Here is an 18299-nt window from a genome sequence, read left to right as displayed (position 1 = left end):
TTACCGGAGTATAAAATCTATGGTGGGAGAATAGCAGTAAGGCATGAAGAAGGAAAAATAAACTGGAGCCTGGTTACCTGGACTTAATCCTGTAGTATTTTAATAAGGAGCTAGAAGAAATCAGAGTTGTGCTCTAAAATGACTACTCTATGGAAACACCCAAATATTCATCAAATGATGGATAAATAAAATGTGCTATATCCATATAATGGAATTATTCAGCAATAAAAAGGAATGTAATACTGATACATTCTACAACATGAACTCTGAAACATTATGCTAAGTGAAAGAAGGCAGTCACAAAAAAATAACATATTGCATGATTCCATTTATATGAAATGTCGAGAATAGGCAAATCCACAGAAACAGAAAGCAGATTAGTGGTTGGCTAGGGCTGGGGAGGGGGAAGGATTAAGGACAAATGGGGAGTGACTGTTAATAGATATGGGTTTGGGGGGGCGTGATGAAAATCTTTTAGAACTTTTGTGGTGATGATAAAATTCATAAATATACTGAAAACTACTGAATTGTACACTTTAAATGGGTGATTGTATGGTATGTGAATTACACCTCAATAAAACTGCTAAATAAAAAAATAATTATTCTGATGGCTAGATGGGTAGAGAATGGATTTGAGAGGGGTCAAGACTGGCAGCAGAAAAACCAGTTAGGAAATATAACTGTCTAGGTGAAAGATGATGAGGGTCTAAGCTAAGATACAGGCAGTAGTGACAAGGAGGAGAGATGGATTCAACAGATATCTGAGAGGTAAGACCAATAGAATTTATTAGCTGACAAGATAAAGGAGTGATGGGAAAGGATGAATCCTGAGTCTCTGGCCTGGGTGACTGGATGAAGGGTTGTGTTACTACCTGTATTTCCTACTGATATGAGAACAGGAAGTATAAAAAGAAGAGCAGATTTAGGATAAAAGGTAAGTTCCATTTCAAATATGCTGAGTTTGAGATGCCTGTAGGATATCAAGATGAAACTGTCTAGTATATAGCTGTCTTCAGGTGCCTCCAGCTAAGGGGAAAGATCTCGCACTGTAGATTTGAGAGTCAGGAGTAAATAAGGGGCGGTTAAAACTATAAAATTGGCTGTGATTGTTTGGGAAAGCATACAGAGTAAGCAAGACATGGGCCAGGGATGAAACTCTTGTTACCACCTGTATTTTAGGAGCAGGCTAAGGATAAGGGTGTGTGTAGGGGCAATTAACATTTTATTGAGCACTCGCTCTATGTGTTGGGCAATGTGCTAGGTGGTGGTACTTATTTCAAAGTCTTTATCTACACCATCTTATTTAGTCCTCATAAAAATTTTCACAAGTCAAGGCAACTGATACTAATTATTCTTAACTTATAGATTAGGACACTGAGGATCAGGGACATTAAATATTTTGTGTAAGGTCTCAGGGCTAAAAGTGACTGTGCTGGAAAAACAGAATCTAGGTCTGGTTTCAATGCTCATACTCCTCCTACCTCACCATTCTGCTTTCCACTACTATAATACTCAACTCAGTTTTTCTGTACTGGACATAGTAGACCTGTAAGTGGTTATTTAAAAAGCCAAAGTTCAATGAGGTCACCAGACAGACGGTACATGATCAAGTGGGATAAAAAGAGTAAGCAAGGTGTGGCTTTATTTCCCTTTTAAGATCTATCTTAAATAGACAAGGAGTCTTCTTTGTACAGGACAGCAGAGCTCAGAAGCCATGATCTCTGGGATTCGAAAAGTCAACATCAGAATCTGCTGCGGGAAGTTATGAGGAAGCCGGTTATCGGTCTTCATATCTTAAAAGATTTACATTCTAGCTGACAAAAGCGAAAGAGCACACAGAGCCGCCCGTCTCCTGGCTGATGTACAACAGAATAAACGAGGGCCAGCGGAGAAGGGACGAGAACGCCAGGGCTTTAGGCATGGAGAAGAGGCGACTGTCCCAGGGATCCCAGAGGCTCCACCACTCTCACCTCCAGGAACCCCTGGGAACCCAGGCGCCAAGGGCCTGCTCCCCGTACTCACTTTCTTGATGTTGGATTTGGAGGCAGGATGAAAGTCCTTCTTGCACATGAAATTGGCGAAGGATTTTCCCATTTTGGCGCCTGAGCTGGGGAAGGCGGCCGCTAGAGCTGAGAGCAGCGTAAACAAACTCGGCTGCCTAACCGGAACTGCGCCTCCCGTGGCAGAGGGAACTTCCGGGGTCAAAAGGGACAGCTTCCGGCAATTAGCGCCTGCGGTGCTCCCTCTTCGCCCCTTCCTCCTTTCACTTTGGGCCCCTCGGAGGCCAGGTGAGGGGCGTGCACGGGGGTGGGGCGAGCATAGTAGTTGTTGGAAGCGGGAAGTCGGGAACTGCGGCGCGACGGCGCCGAGGGGCTCCTGGGAGCGGCTGCTGGGAGGGGCTCCGGGGGGGGGGGGCTGCAGGGAGGGGCTCCTGGGAGGGGTCCGGGCCGCGGCGCGGGCTGCAGTTTGGGTGCAGCCAGTTTGGGTGAGGAGTGCGGGCTGGGTGGCGGCTTTTCTGCAAGGAGGTGCTTGAAGTCCGAGCCCTTTACTCTGTGAACTCCATTTCGAGTTGCATAAACTTTTCTAAACCAATTTTTTCCATCTGTGTTACTAAAGTAGTAATTCTTGCCCTAACTGTAGCACGTTTGTGAGGATCAAACGATGTGATGTTTCTGAAACCGCTTGGTGAACTAAAACACATAAAGTAGAATGTCAACTCCAAAGGAGCGAGGACTCTATTTTGTTACCAGTACGGTGCTTGGTGCAGAAAGATATTTATGAACATTTGTTAAATGACGAATACATTTTAGGAGTTAGTAAAGGCTCTCAAGGCTTCCCCTCCTAAATGGGCTAGGTGTCTAACTAGGTGGCATGTTTCCTTAGCTTTCCTTATTACCGCAGTTAGCTTAGATCACCTAGTGAAGCTTGATGGCTCTTCACGGTTTTGAGTGGACGTGGCTGTAGGGGATCCACCAACCAAATCCTCTCGCGGGAGGGGGTGAGCGTGATGTCAAGAATAAGCGTTTTGTAAGAAATTGACTCTTCTGATGAATAATAATAAGAGCTTTAAGTGGTATGTTCTAAGAACTGAAAAACGGTTTACACACTGTCTTATTAAATTCTCCTAACAGCCCCCAAGATATTTACCGACGAGGCAGGAGACTTAGAGATTAAATAGCCTGCCAAAGTTAGGTAGTGGTGGAATTAGTTTTGGAACACAAATAGAAGGCGATCTAGGATATAAAGGTTGAAATTCACACGGAAAAGAACAGAAGCAATGGTGACCGCTCTGTTTCCATCATTGAGGAAAATAGAAAAACCCTTAGGTGTTTCAGGCTGAAGTTGTTTCTTTCTTACTTGAGTCATTTTGTTTTCTTTTGAATGAATCATTTATTACATTTAAATCTGAAACTAAAACAATGTGCCATTCTGGAAGCAAACAAATTCGACTAAATTGAGGATTTAAGATTTTCCAAATTACAAATGAAGACATGATCTTGATATTAAATTATACAATCAGGATTCACAAGTTGAATGTGAACGTCTTCCTGGAAATAACAACAATTTGGAATTTTATTGACATGTTTTTGTATTTGTCTGATTCAGTGAGTCTGTTTCAAAATTTCAGTCTTATTAGTATTGTAACCAGTTCAAAAGAGACCCCGTCTTCCCATCTTTGAGGAAACACTGGGTATATAATACTGTGACTTTTCCATAAGTGCCAGTGATGAGAATACAAAGATTAATAAGACATACTCTCAGCTCTCAAGGATCTCACTGTCCACTAAGAAGACATATATATACAAATATAGTCTTTATAACAGTAGAGCTAGGTACAGGTGTTCCCAAATATGGAAATAGTGAAAGGAGATTCAAGGAAGACTTCAGGAGAGAAAGAGCTTAGAGACTAAATTTGACCTATAGACTAGAAGAAGGTACTTGTCATTCCTATTTTCTTACTAAATCTTGTAGTACTAGATTCATTCCCAAGTCATTTTCTTACTGATACGAAATTTGAAACTTTAATGAATATCCTATGTTAGATATGGCAGTAATATCCCCTGGTCATCAAGTAAAACTCTTTGTTTTGTATATACTAAAAATGCTTTTCTCTTTTTATTTTGAATCTTCCATATGATTTTTAGTTTTAAAAAAATGGAACCTTGTTCCTGTGACACTTTTGTGGCACTACCTCCAGCAACAGTTAATAACAGGATTATTTTTGGAAAAAATTCAGATAGACCCTGTGATGAAGTACAGGAGGTAGTTTATTTTCCTGCTGCAGTTCATGACAATCTGAAGGAACATCTTAAGGTAGGTGAAATGCATGTTTTGTTAGCAATATTTTTCTTTAAAAATATCATAAACAGGTTTTTAAAAATCATTAGCCATTTGGCAGAGGCTATAGAAGTTAAAAATTTAAATTTGAAAAATAATTTGAATTAGAACTAGACTTCTGGTCTTTAATTTCAATGATTTTGAGGAAGCTGAAATAACAATAATAAGAATTGTTAATTCTTTGATCAGATATTTGAATGCTTACCATATGCAAGCACGTCGAATAGGGCAAAGCCTGCTGTCAAGACTAGTTCTGTCTTCCAGGAGCTTAGAGTCTAGTAGAGGAATAGGATGTGTATGTAACTAACTGCATTGTAAAAAAGGATGGTTTAAATGCTAAATTTAAGTAAGGGCAACAAGTTGTGACATCAGTGGAGAAGCAAGCAATTCAGACTAGGAATTAAGGAAGGCTTCACCAGGAGTTGGGGTTTCAGCTGGAGTTTGATGGGCAAAAAGGATTCTGATTGGTGTAGAATAGGAAAAATCATTCCAGACTCTGGAAGTAACAGTTTTATCTTCGAAAAAGGTTTTTGGATCCAGTGGTAACACTATCAACACTATACACTTTATGCAGTCACTTGATAGTATACAGGTCAATTAAAGGACCCTTTAAATTTTTTATTTAAAAAATCCATTTAGCATGGAACTTAAAGTAAAAATTTCATACTATGCTTTTATTCCTAAGTTATATAGTTTTTAGATTCCGTTTTATTGATATTCTAATACAAAAATATATTAAATATTAGACATTTTATGTATACAGTTGTTTCTCCACATCCATGGGGGATTGGTTCCAGGAGCCCCTAGGATATCAAAATCCTTTGATGCTTAAGTCCCTTATATAAAATAGCATATAAATGCATATAACCTATGCACATCCTCCCATAAACTTTAAATTATCTCTAGATTATTTATAGTACAATGTGAATGGTATGTAAATAGTTGTAAATACAATGTAAATGCTGTCTAAATAGTTGCCAGCAAATGTCAAATTCAAGTTTTGCTTTTTGGAACTTTCTGGAATGTTTTTTCTTTTCCTGAATAGTTTCAATCTGTGTTTGGTTGAATCTGTGGATGTGGAACCTGTGTGTGTGGAGGGCTGACTTTACTAGGCCAGTTTTTTTCTTTTGCTGAGCTTATTTATTCATCTTGGGTCCATTTCTTTTTTTTATTATTTTTTATTTATTTGGTTGCACCAGGTCTTAGTTGCGGTAGGCAGGCTCCTTAGTTGCAGCTCATCAGCTCCTTAGTTGAGGCACGTGGGCGCCTTAGTTGTGGCATGTGAACTCTTAGTTGCGGCATGCATATGGGATCTAGTTCCCTGACCAGGGATCAAACCCAGGCCCCCTGCACTGGGAGCATGGAGTCTTATACACTGTGCCACCAGGAAAGTCCCTTGGATCCATTTGTATTTTATCTCTTCATATTTAAGTCTCACCTATCCTCTAAGCCAGTGGTTCTTATTCTTTTCACTGCTGTGGATATACTCGGTGATTCCCACATGTGACATGGGCATCTATATATTTAAGGGCTACCATATGGAACTTACATCACCAATCAAGAAACACTGACATTGAGTTTGAGATCTGTTTCCTTACACTTCAACTCAGATACATCTTTCTCTACAAAATGTTTCAAGATTCCACAGCTAGAAACTATCCCTTTCCTGAGCTTCCATTAGCACCCTATCTTCACTTTTCTTCATAGTCTTTATACTTTATATTTCATTGTATCTTAGGTAATGTAGAAGTCTTAGTTTCTTGACAGCAAGATCTGCATCTGATTCATCTTTGAAACCAATATATCTCTTAGCAGTGTTTTATCGTAGGAGATGCTTAGCAAATATCTGAATGAATAAATGCTCTAGGGACAATGTTTTAAGTGTAATGCCTCTATTATTGAAATTTTCAATTTAGTTATAATCTCTTTCATAATCGTCATGTCTTCTGATGGATTTTAAGATTCTAGACTTTGATAACTTTTCTTTTTTGGTTTTATTGTTATTGTTATGACTTTCTCTACAGTGTACTTACATAGAAATTGATCAAGTTCCTGAAACATATGCTATTGTCCTTAGTCGCCCAGCTTGGTTATGGGGGGCAGAAATGGGAGCCAATGAGCATGGAGTTTGCATTGGGAATGAAGCTGTATGGGGAAGAGAAGAAGTTTGTGATGAAGAGGCACTACTGGGCATGGACCTTGTCAGGTTATTTTTTTGTTATATTTTTGCAGTGTAGAACTTGTCTAAATTTAAAATTTGTTGTTAACTCAACATGTTTTTATCTTCCCTTTTTTTTCATTTTTTGGACTTTGATACTTTAGTTGGTGTTAAAAATGCTTCAGAATACAGGCATTCAATTTCAAGACTCTCAAATATCATTAATTAGGAGAAGGGAAGGAGTTGAAAATTATGATTCATTGGAAGTACCTAACTTACTTTGTCAGACTGTAACTAATTCTCACAGTCACCTTGTGGGGTATTATTATTATTATCCTAATTTTACAGATGAGATACTTAAGGTTCAGAGATAAAGTGATTTGCCATTAAACTACCAAGTTGGAATTTAAACGATGATCTTTTTGACTCCAGATCTTTGTTTTCATGATTCCAAACTGACTTCACTACTTCACAAGGAATAGTTTAGAAGTTGGATTTCAGTGTATCTGTTAACTTGAAAGGATTTTTACTTGGAATATAAACACAAAATCTCATGTGCATGAAATTATTTAAGAAACATAATGGAAATTTATTTTAATCTGAGAACTTTAATGTTTTTATTTTAGACTTGGTCTGGAAAGAGCTGATACAGCTGAAAAAGCCCTCAATGTCATTGTTGATTTATTAGAAAAGTATGGCCAGGGTGGAAATTGTTCAGAGGGCAAGATGGTATTTAGCTATCACAACAGTTTCCTGATAGCTGATAGGAATGAGGCCTGGGTTCTGGAGACTGCAGGGAAGTACTGGGCAGCAGAAAAAGTACAAGGTATGGACAACTTTTCATGATTTAATTTGTTTTACAATTAATAAAAAACCTCTTAGTTGCATTTAATTGTTTTTCAAGATTTATACTCCAGTGCAATGAAGTCGAAAACTGAAGGGGAAATGAAAAAATTTGAAAGAACATACATTGAAAGAGCACTATAAAGGGCTTTCTTGAAAAAGAGGAAAAGGTGGTGTTATCTCTTTTTAATATATATGATATTAATTTCATATAACCTGTATACATTTTCTGTGCAGTAGCTCTTGGCTGTTTTATTGTACTTTTTCACTTTTTTTAAACCCCTCCCCTTTTTCACTTTTTTATGAAGTGAAACCATTTCTTTACCATTTTTTCCTGTTTTAACTTTGGGCTGAACTCCAAAATTTTATCATGTGTGGATATGGAGGTGAGGACAGGGTAGTGTTATTGGGGATTGGTGACTGTGGGTTTAGTCGTTAGAAAGAATATATTGATACAATAGTAAAGTATAAAAATTTGATGTCATTGAGTAAATAACACAGTTGATTGTTTTAGAATGCTTTGCTTTTTTTCCCCTTGATTTCTTTGTAACCATATATTCCTCTCATTTTTCAAGTGAGGAGATCCAGAGATATGAAGTGATTTACTCAAGGCAGTGAATGAGAGACTTAGAATTTAAATCTTTCTATCCTGACTCTCAGTTCAGTATTCTTTCACTAGAGTACAACCTTGTGCTTAAGCATGATCATGTACTTCTTGTGTAATTACCTCCTGCATGTCATAGTTTTACAGGGGGGATAAGATACACATGTGAAAATATTAAATGGCAAGTGAATAACACACACACACATATGCAATGAACCTTTAGAGAAAGGAAAAGTCATCGTGAGCTGGAGAAATTTGGGAAGTCTTCATGAAGATAGCCTTGAGCTTTGGAGGATTTGGATGTTATTTTTCAAAACAGGTCATTGACAGTTGTTTTGATGGACATTTTATTTTATATTTTGCATGTATGTTTATTAATACACAAAACTGAATTTAGACTCTTTTTATTATTGTGATAATTGGCCTGATTATACCATTAATTACTTTTTATTTTGTCAAGTGTGCTACATCCAAGAGAAAAACAAATTCTGCTGAAAAAGATAGCCCCACCGAGCCATCCAAAACAAACACCTTCACTGAGTCTGATTATCCAATTGTAGATTAACTTTGCCAACTTGTTTCTCTTCCTATTACTAAATTAGCCCAAGAACTAAGTAGTTTAACTATAGGGAATTATCTACTCATGGAAAATTCCTCTTCTCTTTGATTCTATCATGACTTAAGTCTATTTTTGTAGTGAGAATATCCCAAGTATGATTTCATTAGAGTAATTAAATTGATTTCTACTTGGCAGACTATCACTCTAAATCTGTTTTAAAATGTTATTAATTTTAATTTATCATGATCTACTTCATTTATTCTGATCTGTTTAGAACAGACTTTTATTGTTTCTTCTGTTTTGTATTTTAGTTGAAAATTTTGTTATAACTTAGTGCCATGATATTTTTAGAAGCCTTATATTTCTGTTCTAAACTTAACTTATGACTATTTTTTAAACAGTAATTCATATAGAAGACTAATATCTAGAATATATAAAGAACTGTCAAAACTCAACAGTAAAAAGACAAATGACACGAAGAGACATTTCCCCTAAAAGGATATACAGATGTCACAAAAGCACATGAAATGATGTTCACCGTCATTAGCCATTAGGGAAATGCAAACTAAAACCACAATGAGATACCACTCTACCTCTATCAGAATGGCTAAAAATTTTTTAATGACATTCCCAAATGCTAGTGAGAATCTGTAGGATGGTACATTGCTAATAAGAATGTACAGTCACTCTGGAAAACAGTTTGGCAGTTAAAAAAAACCTTAATATGCAACTATTATACAGTGTAGCAATTGCAATCTTATGCATTTATCCCAGAGAAATAAAACTTAAATGCACACAAAAACCTGTACATGAATTTTTAGAGCAGCTTTTCCCATGATACCAAAAACTGGAAACAACCTAGCTGTCCTTTAACTTGTGAATGTTTAAACAAACCATAGAATGTCTATAACATGGAATACTAGTCAGCAATAAAAAGGAATGAATTGTTGATACATACAATAACCTGGAATAATCTTTAGGGAATTAAACTGAGTAAAAAAAGCCTAAAGATTGTATATTGTATGATTCCATTTATATGATTTTCTTGAAATGACAGTTATAGAAATGGATAACAGATGGTTGCCGGGGTTAATGAAGGGGTGGGCGTGGGAGATAAGTGGGTGTGGCTATAAAAGGGCAACACGAGTGATCCTTGTGATATTCTGTACCTTGACAGTATAAATACCAGTATTTTGCTTGTGATATTATGCAAGATGTTACCATTTGGGGAGATGGTGTAAAGGTGCATAGCTCTCTCTTTAATTCTTACAACTACATGTGAATCCATAATTACCTCAAAATAAAAAGTTTAATTTTAAAAAGTAATTTATTTATTTGAGTATGTAATAAATAGATGCACATGGTACAACATTTAGAAGCCTATATTTACATTGAAATAATGATTAAAGATCATAATGTACAGAGATAGATATATTACATGAAATATGACTTTTCTTCTCCCTTCCTCTCTTCTTTGAAAATAGAGGGAGTTCGTAATATTTCTAATCAGCTTTCTATAACAACCAAGATTGATCGGGAACACCCAGACATGAGAAGCTATGCTAAGCAGAAAGGTTGGTGGGATGGTAAAAAGGAGTTTGATTTTGCTGCAACATACTCTTATCTTGACACAACCAAGATGATGACTTCTCCAGGCAGATACTGTGAAGGCTACAAACTTCTGAATAAACATAAAGGTAATTTTAAATAATATTAGAATGAAAATGGTATTTTGTGTAAATATAATGTGGGTATAATAAAGTTTGTTTTTTGAAAAAATATTCTAAGTAAGATATAGTTTTATTAAAACTGAAAACGGGGAATTCCCTGGTGGTCCAGTGGTTGGGACTCCGTGCTTCCACTACAGGGGGCACAGGTTCGATTCTTGGTCGGCGAACTAGGATCCCACAGGCCGTGTGGCACAGCCAAAGGGAAAAAAAAAGAAAAAAAAACTGAAAACATTGTGATACTGTAAGCTGTTTTTTTTTGTGGTACGCGGGCCTCTCACTGTTGTGGCCTCTCCCGTTGCGGAGCACAGGCTCCGGACGCGCAGGCTCAGCGGCCATGGCTCACAGGCCTAACCGCTCCATGGCATGTGGGATCTTCCCAGACCGCGGCACGAACCTGCGTCCCCTGCATCGGCAGGCGGACTCTCAACCACTGCGCCACCAGGGAAGCCCCTGTAAGCTGTTTTTTGAGATGGGTGAAGTGCTATATAATTGTGAGATGGTAATAATTCTTTCTGAAAGACAAGTTCAGATTTGCTATCCTCAAACCCTTTTTTCAGTTCTTAGTAATATTCTTAAAGCCAAATTTGGATTACTTTTCTTCTCAGAGTTCATTGGAACATGGAGATGGTTTTCTTTGACTATTGCTGCTGCTTCTTTCATTTATCTTTTGATAGTACCCTTATTGGTTATTTTCTAATTTCAAAAGTTATATCTATAACTTGTCAAGAAGACAAACTGAGCAGATATAAGAATTCTCCCTTTCCACTCTTAAACTCTAGAAATGTTGAATAACATATTTAAACATTAAGGACATATATAGATAGGTTTAAAGACAAGAAGAGGAAATCACTAGGTACCAAAAATGAAGAGAGAACCCATAGTGTCAGCAAGATTTGAGGTGTCTCTTCTCCATACAGTCCTCCTTCTCTCTGTGTCAAAGGGGAGATTGTGGACCACATATCATTCTTAGAGGCTAGTTTTAACATCCATGAGAATGTAGGTGCCTAGCTGAAAGACCTATTTGGGGAGCAGGAAATGGACTAGTTACTAAGATTAGTACTCTGCTCCATGACCAGAGTCCCAGCCTGGAATTGAGCTGTCTGCTGTCCCAGGCTCTGGGTCAGTACATTCTCTTGTGAGTGACTGAACTCTGAGCAACATGTATTTTGTAGACTCAGCTAAGGCTACCTGTGCTGTGTTGAGAAACAAAGTGGTTTGTAACCTGCGAACCACAGGTATGCAGAATTCCAGCATACCTGTGTCTCTATGAATATATGACAAATATTCAGATTTTACTCAAATTTCCCATCCAGATGAGAAATCTGCTATAATGAATCTTCATGTAACTGCTATTAAAAACATGGACATTCAGATAAAAGGATGTAGTTTCTACATTTATTATGGATAGTTTCTATTATTATGTCCTCAAGTTCATTGATCTTTTCTTCTGCATTATCTAATATGCTGTTAATCTCAGTAATATTTTCCTTTCAGTTATTATATTTTTCATCTCTACATGTTTTAGTTGGTTCTTTTTGTATATCTCTCATTTCTCTATTCATTACCTTCATGTTTTTCTTTAAATCCTTGAGCATATTTAGCAGACAGCTGTTTTATAATAGTTGTTTTAACATCCTTGTCTTCTAACTCCATTATCTCTGTAATTTCTGAGTCTGTTTCTGTTGATTTGATTTTCTTCTGGTTTTGGGTCACATTTTCCTGCTTATTTGTATGTTTAATAATTTTTGATTAGATGATGGACATTGCAGATTTTAATCATTGAGTTCTGGATTTTGTTTTATTCCTTTAATGAGTGTTGGACTTTGTTTTATCAGTTAATTTCATTATTTAGGGAACAGTTTCATCTCTTTTAGGCCTATTTGCTTTTCTAGGGTAGCTCTAGAGTTGCTATTATACCAGGGCTAGTTTAGTCCCACTAAAGGCATGTGATCCTTCTGGGATCTCTGCTGAATGCCTTGTGTATTAAATGAGATCTTGTTACTCCAGCTAGTGGGAACTCAAAAGATTCCCAGCCCTGTGTTAGCTTTATGGATTTTTTTAAAAACTCATAGTTTCCAATAATTGCTCTTTCCTTATAATTTGTTCTTTGTTTGGTCTTGTGGAGTTTCACCCTATGTGTGTGTGCAAATTGGTATTCAGCCAGAGGCTCAATGGACCCTCTGTACAGGTTGCTAGAAAGTTTTTGAGAGGTAGCTCATTCCTCTTTGGTGCTCTGCTTTGCAAATTCTACCACCCTGACCTCCCTGAACTTCCACCTCTGTTTCTTCAACTTAGAGTGATCTTTGGGCTATGTCTGGGTCCCCCTCCCTGCACTGTTGTCTGAAAATTGCCTCCAACAACACTGAGCTCCTGGAGTCAACACAATGGTAGGGCTTACCTTATTTGTTTCCTTTCTCTCAGAGATCATAATCCTACATTACCTGTTGTCCAATATCCAAAAACAGTTTTATATATTTTGTCCAGTTTTCTGTTTGTCTACAGTAGGAGGGTAATTCTAGACCCTACTGTTCCTTCATGGTTGGAAGCAGAAGTTCTATTTACATTATACTGAGTGTTTTTTGCAGTATAGAAGAGAAATGCAATTCATATCCAGTAAGATATGTTATTATTTTGAACTGCACACAAGCACAATTATTGGGCATTCATTGAGAGTTAAATAAATAGATGATTAGTGTTTACACACTTCCCATTATGCAGAAGTTCTTGGTTGATTGTTACATAGGTTTTACAAGTATTTAGTAATATTTGGGGAAATTGATTGAGTTTTTAAATATGGGCTAGGAATACATTATTATTTCTTCCATTTAAAATAATGGGTTGTAGGCTCTTGCTATTCAGTGTTTATAACAGTTTAGATTCAGGTAAGGAGGCTGTATGTATTTTATTAACCACCCATATGGAAGCCTTCATTATCCATGGTCTGCCAGGACTCTCCCAGAAATTCCCTTTGAAGATGATTTCACAGGAAAAAAATTATAAACACATGAGCAAATACAGTACTAAAAGCGAAACAATTCATAGACCCAACAAATACGGGAAATTCACACCCAAGAACAAATTAGCTGATTTAAAGTTAGCTAATGATTAAAACTATCAAAGGTATTTGTTAATATTAAGGAATTATTATTTTAAAATTCAGATGTGGTCATTGTATTTTAGCTATATTTATAAAAAAATTCCTTTTGTATAGATAAGTACTGAAATATCATGGATGAGATGATGTGACTGGTATTTTCTTCAAAATAATTTGATGGGAGGGATTTGATAACTGTTGAAACAGTAATGAATATTTGAGGATTCATTATATAATTTTTCTGAACTTTTATATATTTGAAATGTTTTGTAATAAAAAGTTAAAAAAATAAAGTTAAAATGTTCGAAGATATAAAGGAAGGAATGAAATCCATAAAGCAAGAGTAGGAGATTATGAAAAATAAACAGATAAATTTGCAAATTCTAAAATGTGCAGAAATTCTAAAAATGAAAATTATAGTCACTGAAACAAAACCAAAATTGAACGTTGTAACAAATGTTCAAAGTTAAGCATTTGGAAAATGCAGGTAAACAAAGAGGAACAAAAATTACTCATAATAAGTACTCAGCACTCACTTAACATTTAAATATTTTTAATTGCAAAAGTAAAATGTATCATTGCTAGCAGATATTCTTTGTAGCCATATTTCCCTGTATACATATACAGCTTATTTTTAAAAATAAAAATAGGTCAATACTGAATATATTCTACTTTAATCCACTTTTTAGTTGATGTTATATTTGGAATATCATTCCACATCTTTAGTTATCATTCATTTGAAATGTTTTAAAATTTCCCTCGTGATTTCTGACTTGTGGATTATTTAGAAGTGTGTTAACGAATTTCCAAATATTTGGGCATTTCCTAGATATCTTATTGTTGTTGATTTCTAATTTAATTCCACTGAACTCAGAGAACATACTCTATATGACTTCAGTCCTTTAAAATTTACTGAGACTTATTTTATGGCCTGGCATATGATCTATTTTGGTGTACAAAATATGCACCTTGCACTTGTTAGGTATAGAGTTTTATAAATATCAATTAGGTCAGTTAGGTCAAGATGGTTACTGTGATCATGTACATCTTTAATAATTTTTTTTTCTTGTTGTATATATTACTAAGAGAGGAGTGTGAAAATCTCCAATTATGTTTATGGAATTGTCTGTTTCTCCCTTTAATTCTGTCAGTTTTTGCTTAATATATATTAAACGTCTGTTATTAGGTACATACACATTTATAATTGTTTTGTCTTTCTGGTGAATTGGCCCTTTTTTTTTTTTTTTTTTGTGGTACGCGGACCTCTCACTGTTGTGGTCTCTCCCGTTGCGGAGCACAGGCTCTGGACGTGCAGGCTCAGCGGCCATGGCTCACGGGCCTAGCCGCTCTGTGGCATGTGGGATCTTCCCGGACCAGGGCACGAACCCGCGTCCCCTGCATCGGCAGGCAGACTCTCAACCACTGCGCCACCAGGGAAGCCCAGGCCCTTTTCTTCATGAAATATTATTTCTCACTGTTAATACTGTTTGTCTTGAAGTCAACTTTAGCCCAGTTTTCTGTTTACTGTTTTTTTTGTTTTGTTTTGTTTTGTTTTGTTTGGCGGTACGCGGGCCTCTCACTGTTGTGGCCTCTCCCGTTGCGGAGCACAGGCTCCGGATGCGCAGGCTCAGCAGCCATGGCTCACAGGCCCAGCCGCTCCGTGGCATGTGGGACCTTCCCGAACCAGGGCACAAACCCGTGTCCCGTGCATCAGCAGGCGGACTCTCAACCACTGCGCCAACAGGGAAGCCCCTGTTTACTGCTTATATGACATATACTCACCTATCCATTTGCTTTCAAACTATCTGTATCTTTATATTTAAAGCACATTTCTTGTTAAAAAAAATGCGGTTTAATCTTTTTTTTTAAACCATTCTGATAAGTTTTGCCTTTTAATTAGAAACTATAGTTCATTAACATTTAATGTAGGCTGGTTCAGGTTCCAGATAAGATGCTGTAAGTAAACTCTATTCTATCTCTTTTTCTGAATATAAACAAAAGCCTGGAAATATTGTATGGAACAGTTATCTGAGGGCCTTTAAATGTAAAAAGGAACAGGCAATAGGAGAAAGAAACCAGAACCCAAAGTATGAATTCATCCAGCAGTGAGTTTCATGGTTTTTTTCCTTCCATATCACCTGGCCTGGTTTCAAACAGTATGATTGCTGGAACTATGCACTGGGTGTGGACAGAAAGTGGGCCCAAAATGTCATAACATAATGTTATAATCTAAATGATACAATCCAAAATTACCCAATATATGAAAACCAGGAAAATCTCAACAACTTGGAAGGGAAAAGACAATAGATACCAACCACAAGATGATCTAGATGTTGGGATTATCAAATGAAGACTTTATTCAGTTATTTTTTTGATGGAAGTATAGTTGATTTACAATGTTGTGTTAATTTCTGCTGTACAGCAAAGTGATTCAGTTAAACGTATATATATCTCAATATATATATATTCTTTTTAATATTCTTTTCCATTATGGGTTATCATAGGATATTGAATATAGTTCTCTGTGCTATATAGTAGGACCTAGTTGTTTATCCATTCTATGTTTAATAGCTTACATCTGCTAACCCCAACCTGCTATTCCATCTCTCCCCCAACCTTCTCCCCCTTGACAACCACAAGTCTGTTCTCTATGTCCATGAGTCTGTTTCTGTTTTGTAGATAGGTTCATTTGTGCCATTCAAATGAAGACTTTAAAGCAGCTATTTTAAGTGTGAACACTCCCAATATGAATGGGAAAGTAGAGCATCTCAGCAGAGAAGTAGAAGCTATAAAAATGAACTGAATGGAAATTTTATAATTGAAAAACACAGTAACCAAAGTAAAAAATTCCTCTGATGGGCTCAATAGCAGAATGGATATGACAGAGGAAAGTGTCAGTGAATTTGAAGATAGATCAGTAGAAATTATCTAATATGAACACAGAGAGAAAAAAATTGAAACAAAGAAACAGAACAGAGCCTTAGGGACTGTGGGATAATATCTAAACATCTAGAGTCATTAGAGTCTCAGAAGGAGAGAAGAGTGTGATGCAGAAAAGTTTTTAAATAAATAATGGTTGAAAACTTCTCAAAATGGCAAAAGACTTAAATTTACAGATTCAGGAAAGTTAGCAAACCTCAAACAAGATAAATGAAAAGAAATCCATGCCTAAATGCACAAACTGCTGAAAACCAAAGACAAAAAGCCTTAAAAGCAGCTAAAGAAAAGTAACACATTATGTATAGGTAAAAAATGATTCCTGTGTGTTTTTCATTATAAGCCATAGATGCCTAAAGGCAGTGAAACAACATTTTTAAAGCTCTGAAAGAAAAGAATTCTGTATCTAGACAAAATATTCTTCAGGAATGAAGGTGAAATAAAAACATCCTGACATGTGGGAAAAGTAAGAGACTTTGTTGCCAGTATTCCTGCTATAAAAGAAATGCTAAAGGAATTTTTTTAGATAGAAGGGAAGTGATAGCACAGTGAAACATGGAACTTCAGAGATGAAGGAAGAGCCACAGAAATGGTAAATATTGGGGTACATATAATACCATGTTTCTCCTCCTAAGACCTTAATAATATGTCTAACAGTTATAAGCCAAAATTACATTTCCTATAATACACATGATAATCACAGTATAAAGAGGGGAGTACATATGGTGTTAAGGTTTGTACATTGTACTTAAAGCTGTAAAATATTGATTCTAGTAAACAGATAATTGAATTTTGTATATTATAGCCTTAGAGCAACTATTTAAAAAGCTATGTAATAAGATACAGTAAAAAAAAAACCCCAACACATGAATTAAAATGGAATACTAAGAAAATATTCAAAAAGAAGGCAGGAAAGGGGAAATGGAAGAATAAAAATAGAAGCATCGAACATAAAACAATATAATGTAGATCTAAAGTTCAACATATCTATAATTACATTAATTGTTAAGTGGTCTAAACATACCAATTAAAAGATGAAGTGTGTCAGACTGAAGTAAAAAAAACAAACCATGACTCAGCTATATGCTGTGTATGAGTGACTCACTTTAAGTAGACGAAGAGTAGAAGAATGGGAGAAGTTATAGCATGTAAACACTGATCAAAAGACAGCTGGGTTGGCTATATAAATATTAGATGAAGTAGACTTTCGAGCAAGGTACATTACCAGGGAGAGACATATCACATAATCAAAAAGGGTCATTTCAGGGTTATTATTTTCTCCATGGTAAATGTATATGAACCTAACAACAAATCTTCAAAGTATATGAAGTAAGAACTAACAGAACTGAAAGGAGAAGTAGACAGTTCCACAATTATAGGTGGAGACTGCAATGCTTCTCTCTCAGTAATGGGAAGAACCAGTGGACAGAAAATCAGCAAGGATATGAAAGAATTGAACAGTATATCAACCACTGGATCTAACTGGTGTTTATAGAATTCTCCACCCAACAACAGTGGAATGCACATTCTTTTCAAGTGCACATGGAACATACACTAAGTTGACCATATCCTGGATCATAAAACAAATCTTAAAAAGAGACATAACAAAGTCCAGTCTTTGACAATAATAAAATTATGTTTGAAATCAGTTACATAAGGATATCTGGAAAATCCCTAATACTTGGAAATCACAGAACACACTTTATTATTTTTTTATTTTTATTTTTTGCGGTACGCGGGCCTCTCACTGCCGTGGCCTCTCCCACCGCCAAGCACAGGCTCTGGACGCGCAGGCCTAGCGGCCATGGCCCACGGGCCCAGCCGCTCCGCGGCACGTGGGATCCTCCCGGACCGGGGCATGAACCCGCGTCCACTGCATCGGCAGGTGGACCCTCAACCACTGCGCCACCAGGGAAGCCCACACTTTATTTTTTGTTAATTAATTATTTTTTTTGGATGCATTGGGTCTTCGTTGCTGCGCACGGGCTTTCTGTAGTTGCGGCGAGCGGGGTCTACTCTTGGTTGCGGTGCACGGG

At 36.6% G+C, this 18299-nt stretch overlaps 2 protein-coding genes across 2 annotated transcripts in view; one reads left to right on the top strand and one right to left on the bottom strand.

Moving 5' to 3' along the window:
• CIR1 (corepressor interacting with RBPJ, CIR1) overlaps nucleotides 1-2167 on the bottom strand; it is a 40266-nt gene extending 38099 nt beyond the window's left edge. Inside the window, exon 1 of the mRNA XM_060016568.1 lies at nucleotides 2023-2167. Coding sequence (XP_059872551.1) covers nucleotides 2023-2094 — 72 coding nt within the window. The 5' untranslated portion in view covers nucleotides 2095-2167. The remainder of the gene's footprint in view (nucleotides 1-2022) is intronic.
• A 34-nt stretch (nucleotides 2168-2201) lies between these two features.
• Nucleotides 2202-18299, top strand: part of SCRN3 (secernin 3) — a 36819-nt gene continuing 20721 nt past the window's right edge. The window contains exons 1-5 of the mRNA XM_060016567.1: nucleotides 2202-2288; nucleotides 4146-4314; nucleotides 6363-6544; nucleotides 7123-7322; nucleotides 9987-10199. Coding sequence (XP_059872550.1) covers nucleotides 4156-4314; nucleotides 6363-6544; nucleotides 7123-7322; nucleotides 9987-10199 — 754 coding nt within the window. The 5' untranslated portion in view covers nucleotides 2202-2288; nucleotides 4146-4155. The remainder of the gene's footprint in view (nucleotides 2289-4145; nucleotides 4315-6362; nucleotides 6545-7122; nucleotides 7323-9986; nucleotides 10200-18299) is intronic.

The sequence above is a fragment of the Delphinus delphis genome, chromosome 7 (assembly GCF_949987515.2).
Source record: "Delphinus delphis chromosome 7, mDelDel1.2, whole genome shotgun sequence".
Classification (NCBI taxonomy): domain Eukaryota; kingdom Metazoa; phylum Chordata; class Mammalia; order Artiodactyla; family Delphinidae; genus Delphinus; species Delphinus delphis.
The sequence above is the reverse complement of the archived record's forward strand: the minus strand, read 5'-3'. Positions and strand labels throughout refer to the sequence as shown.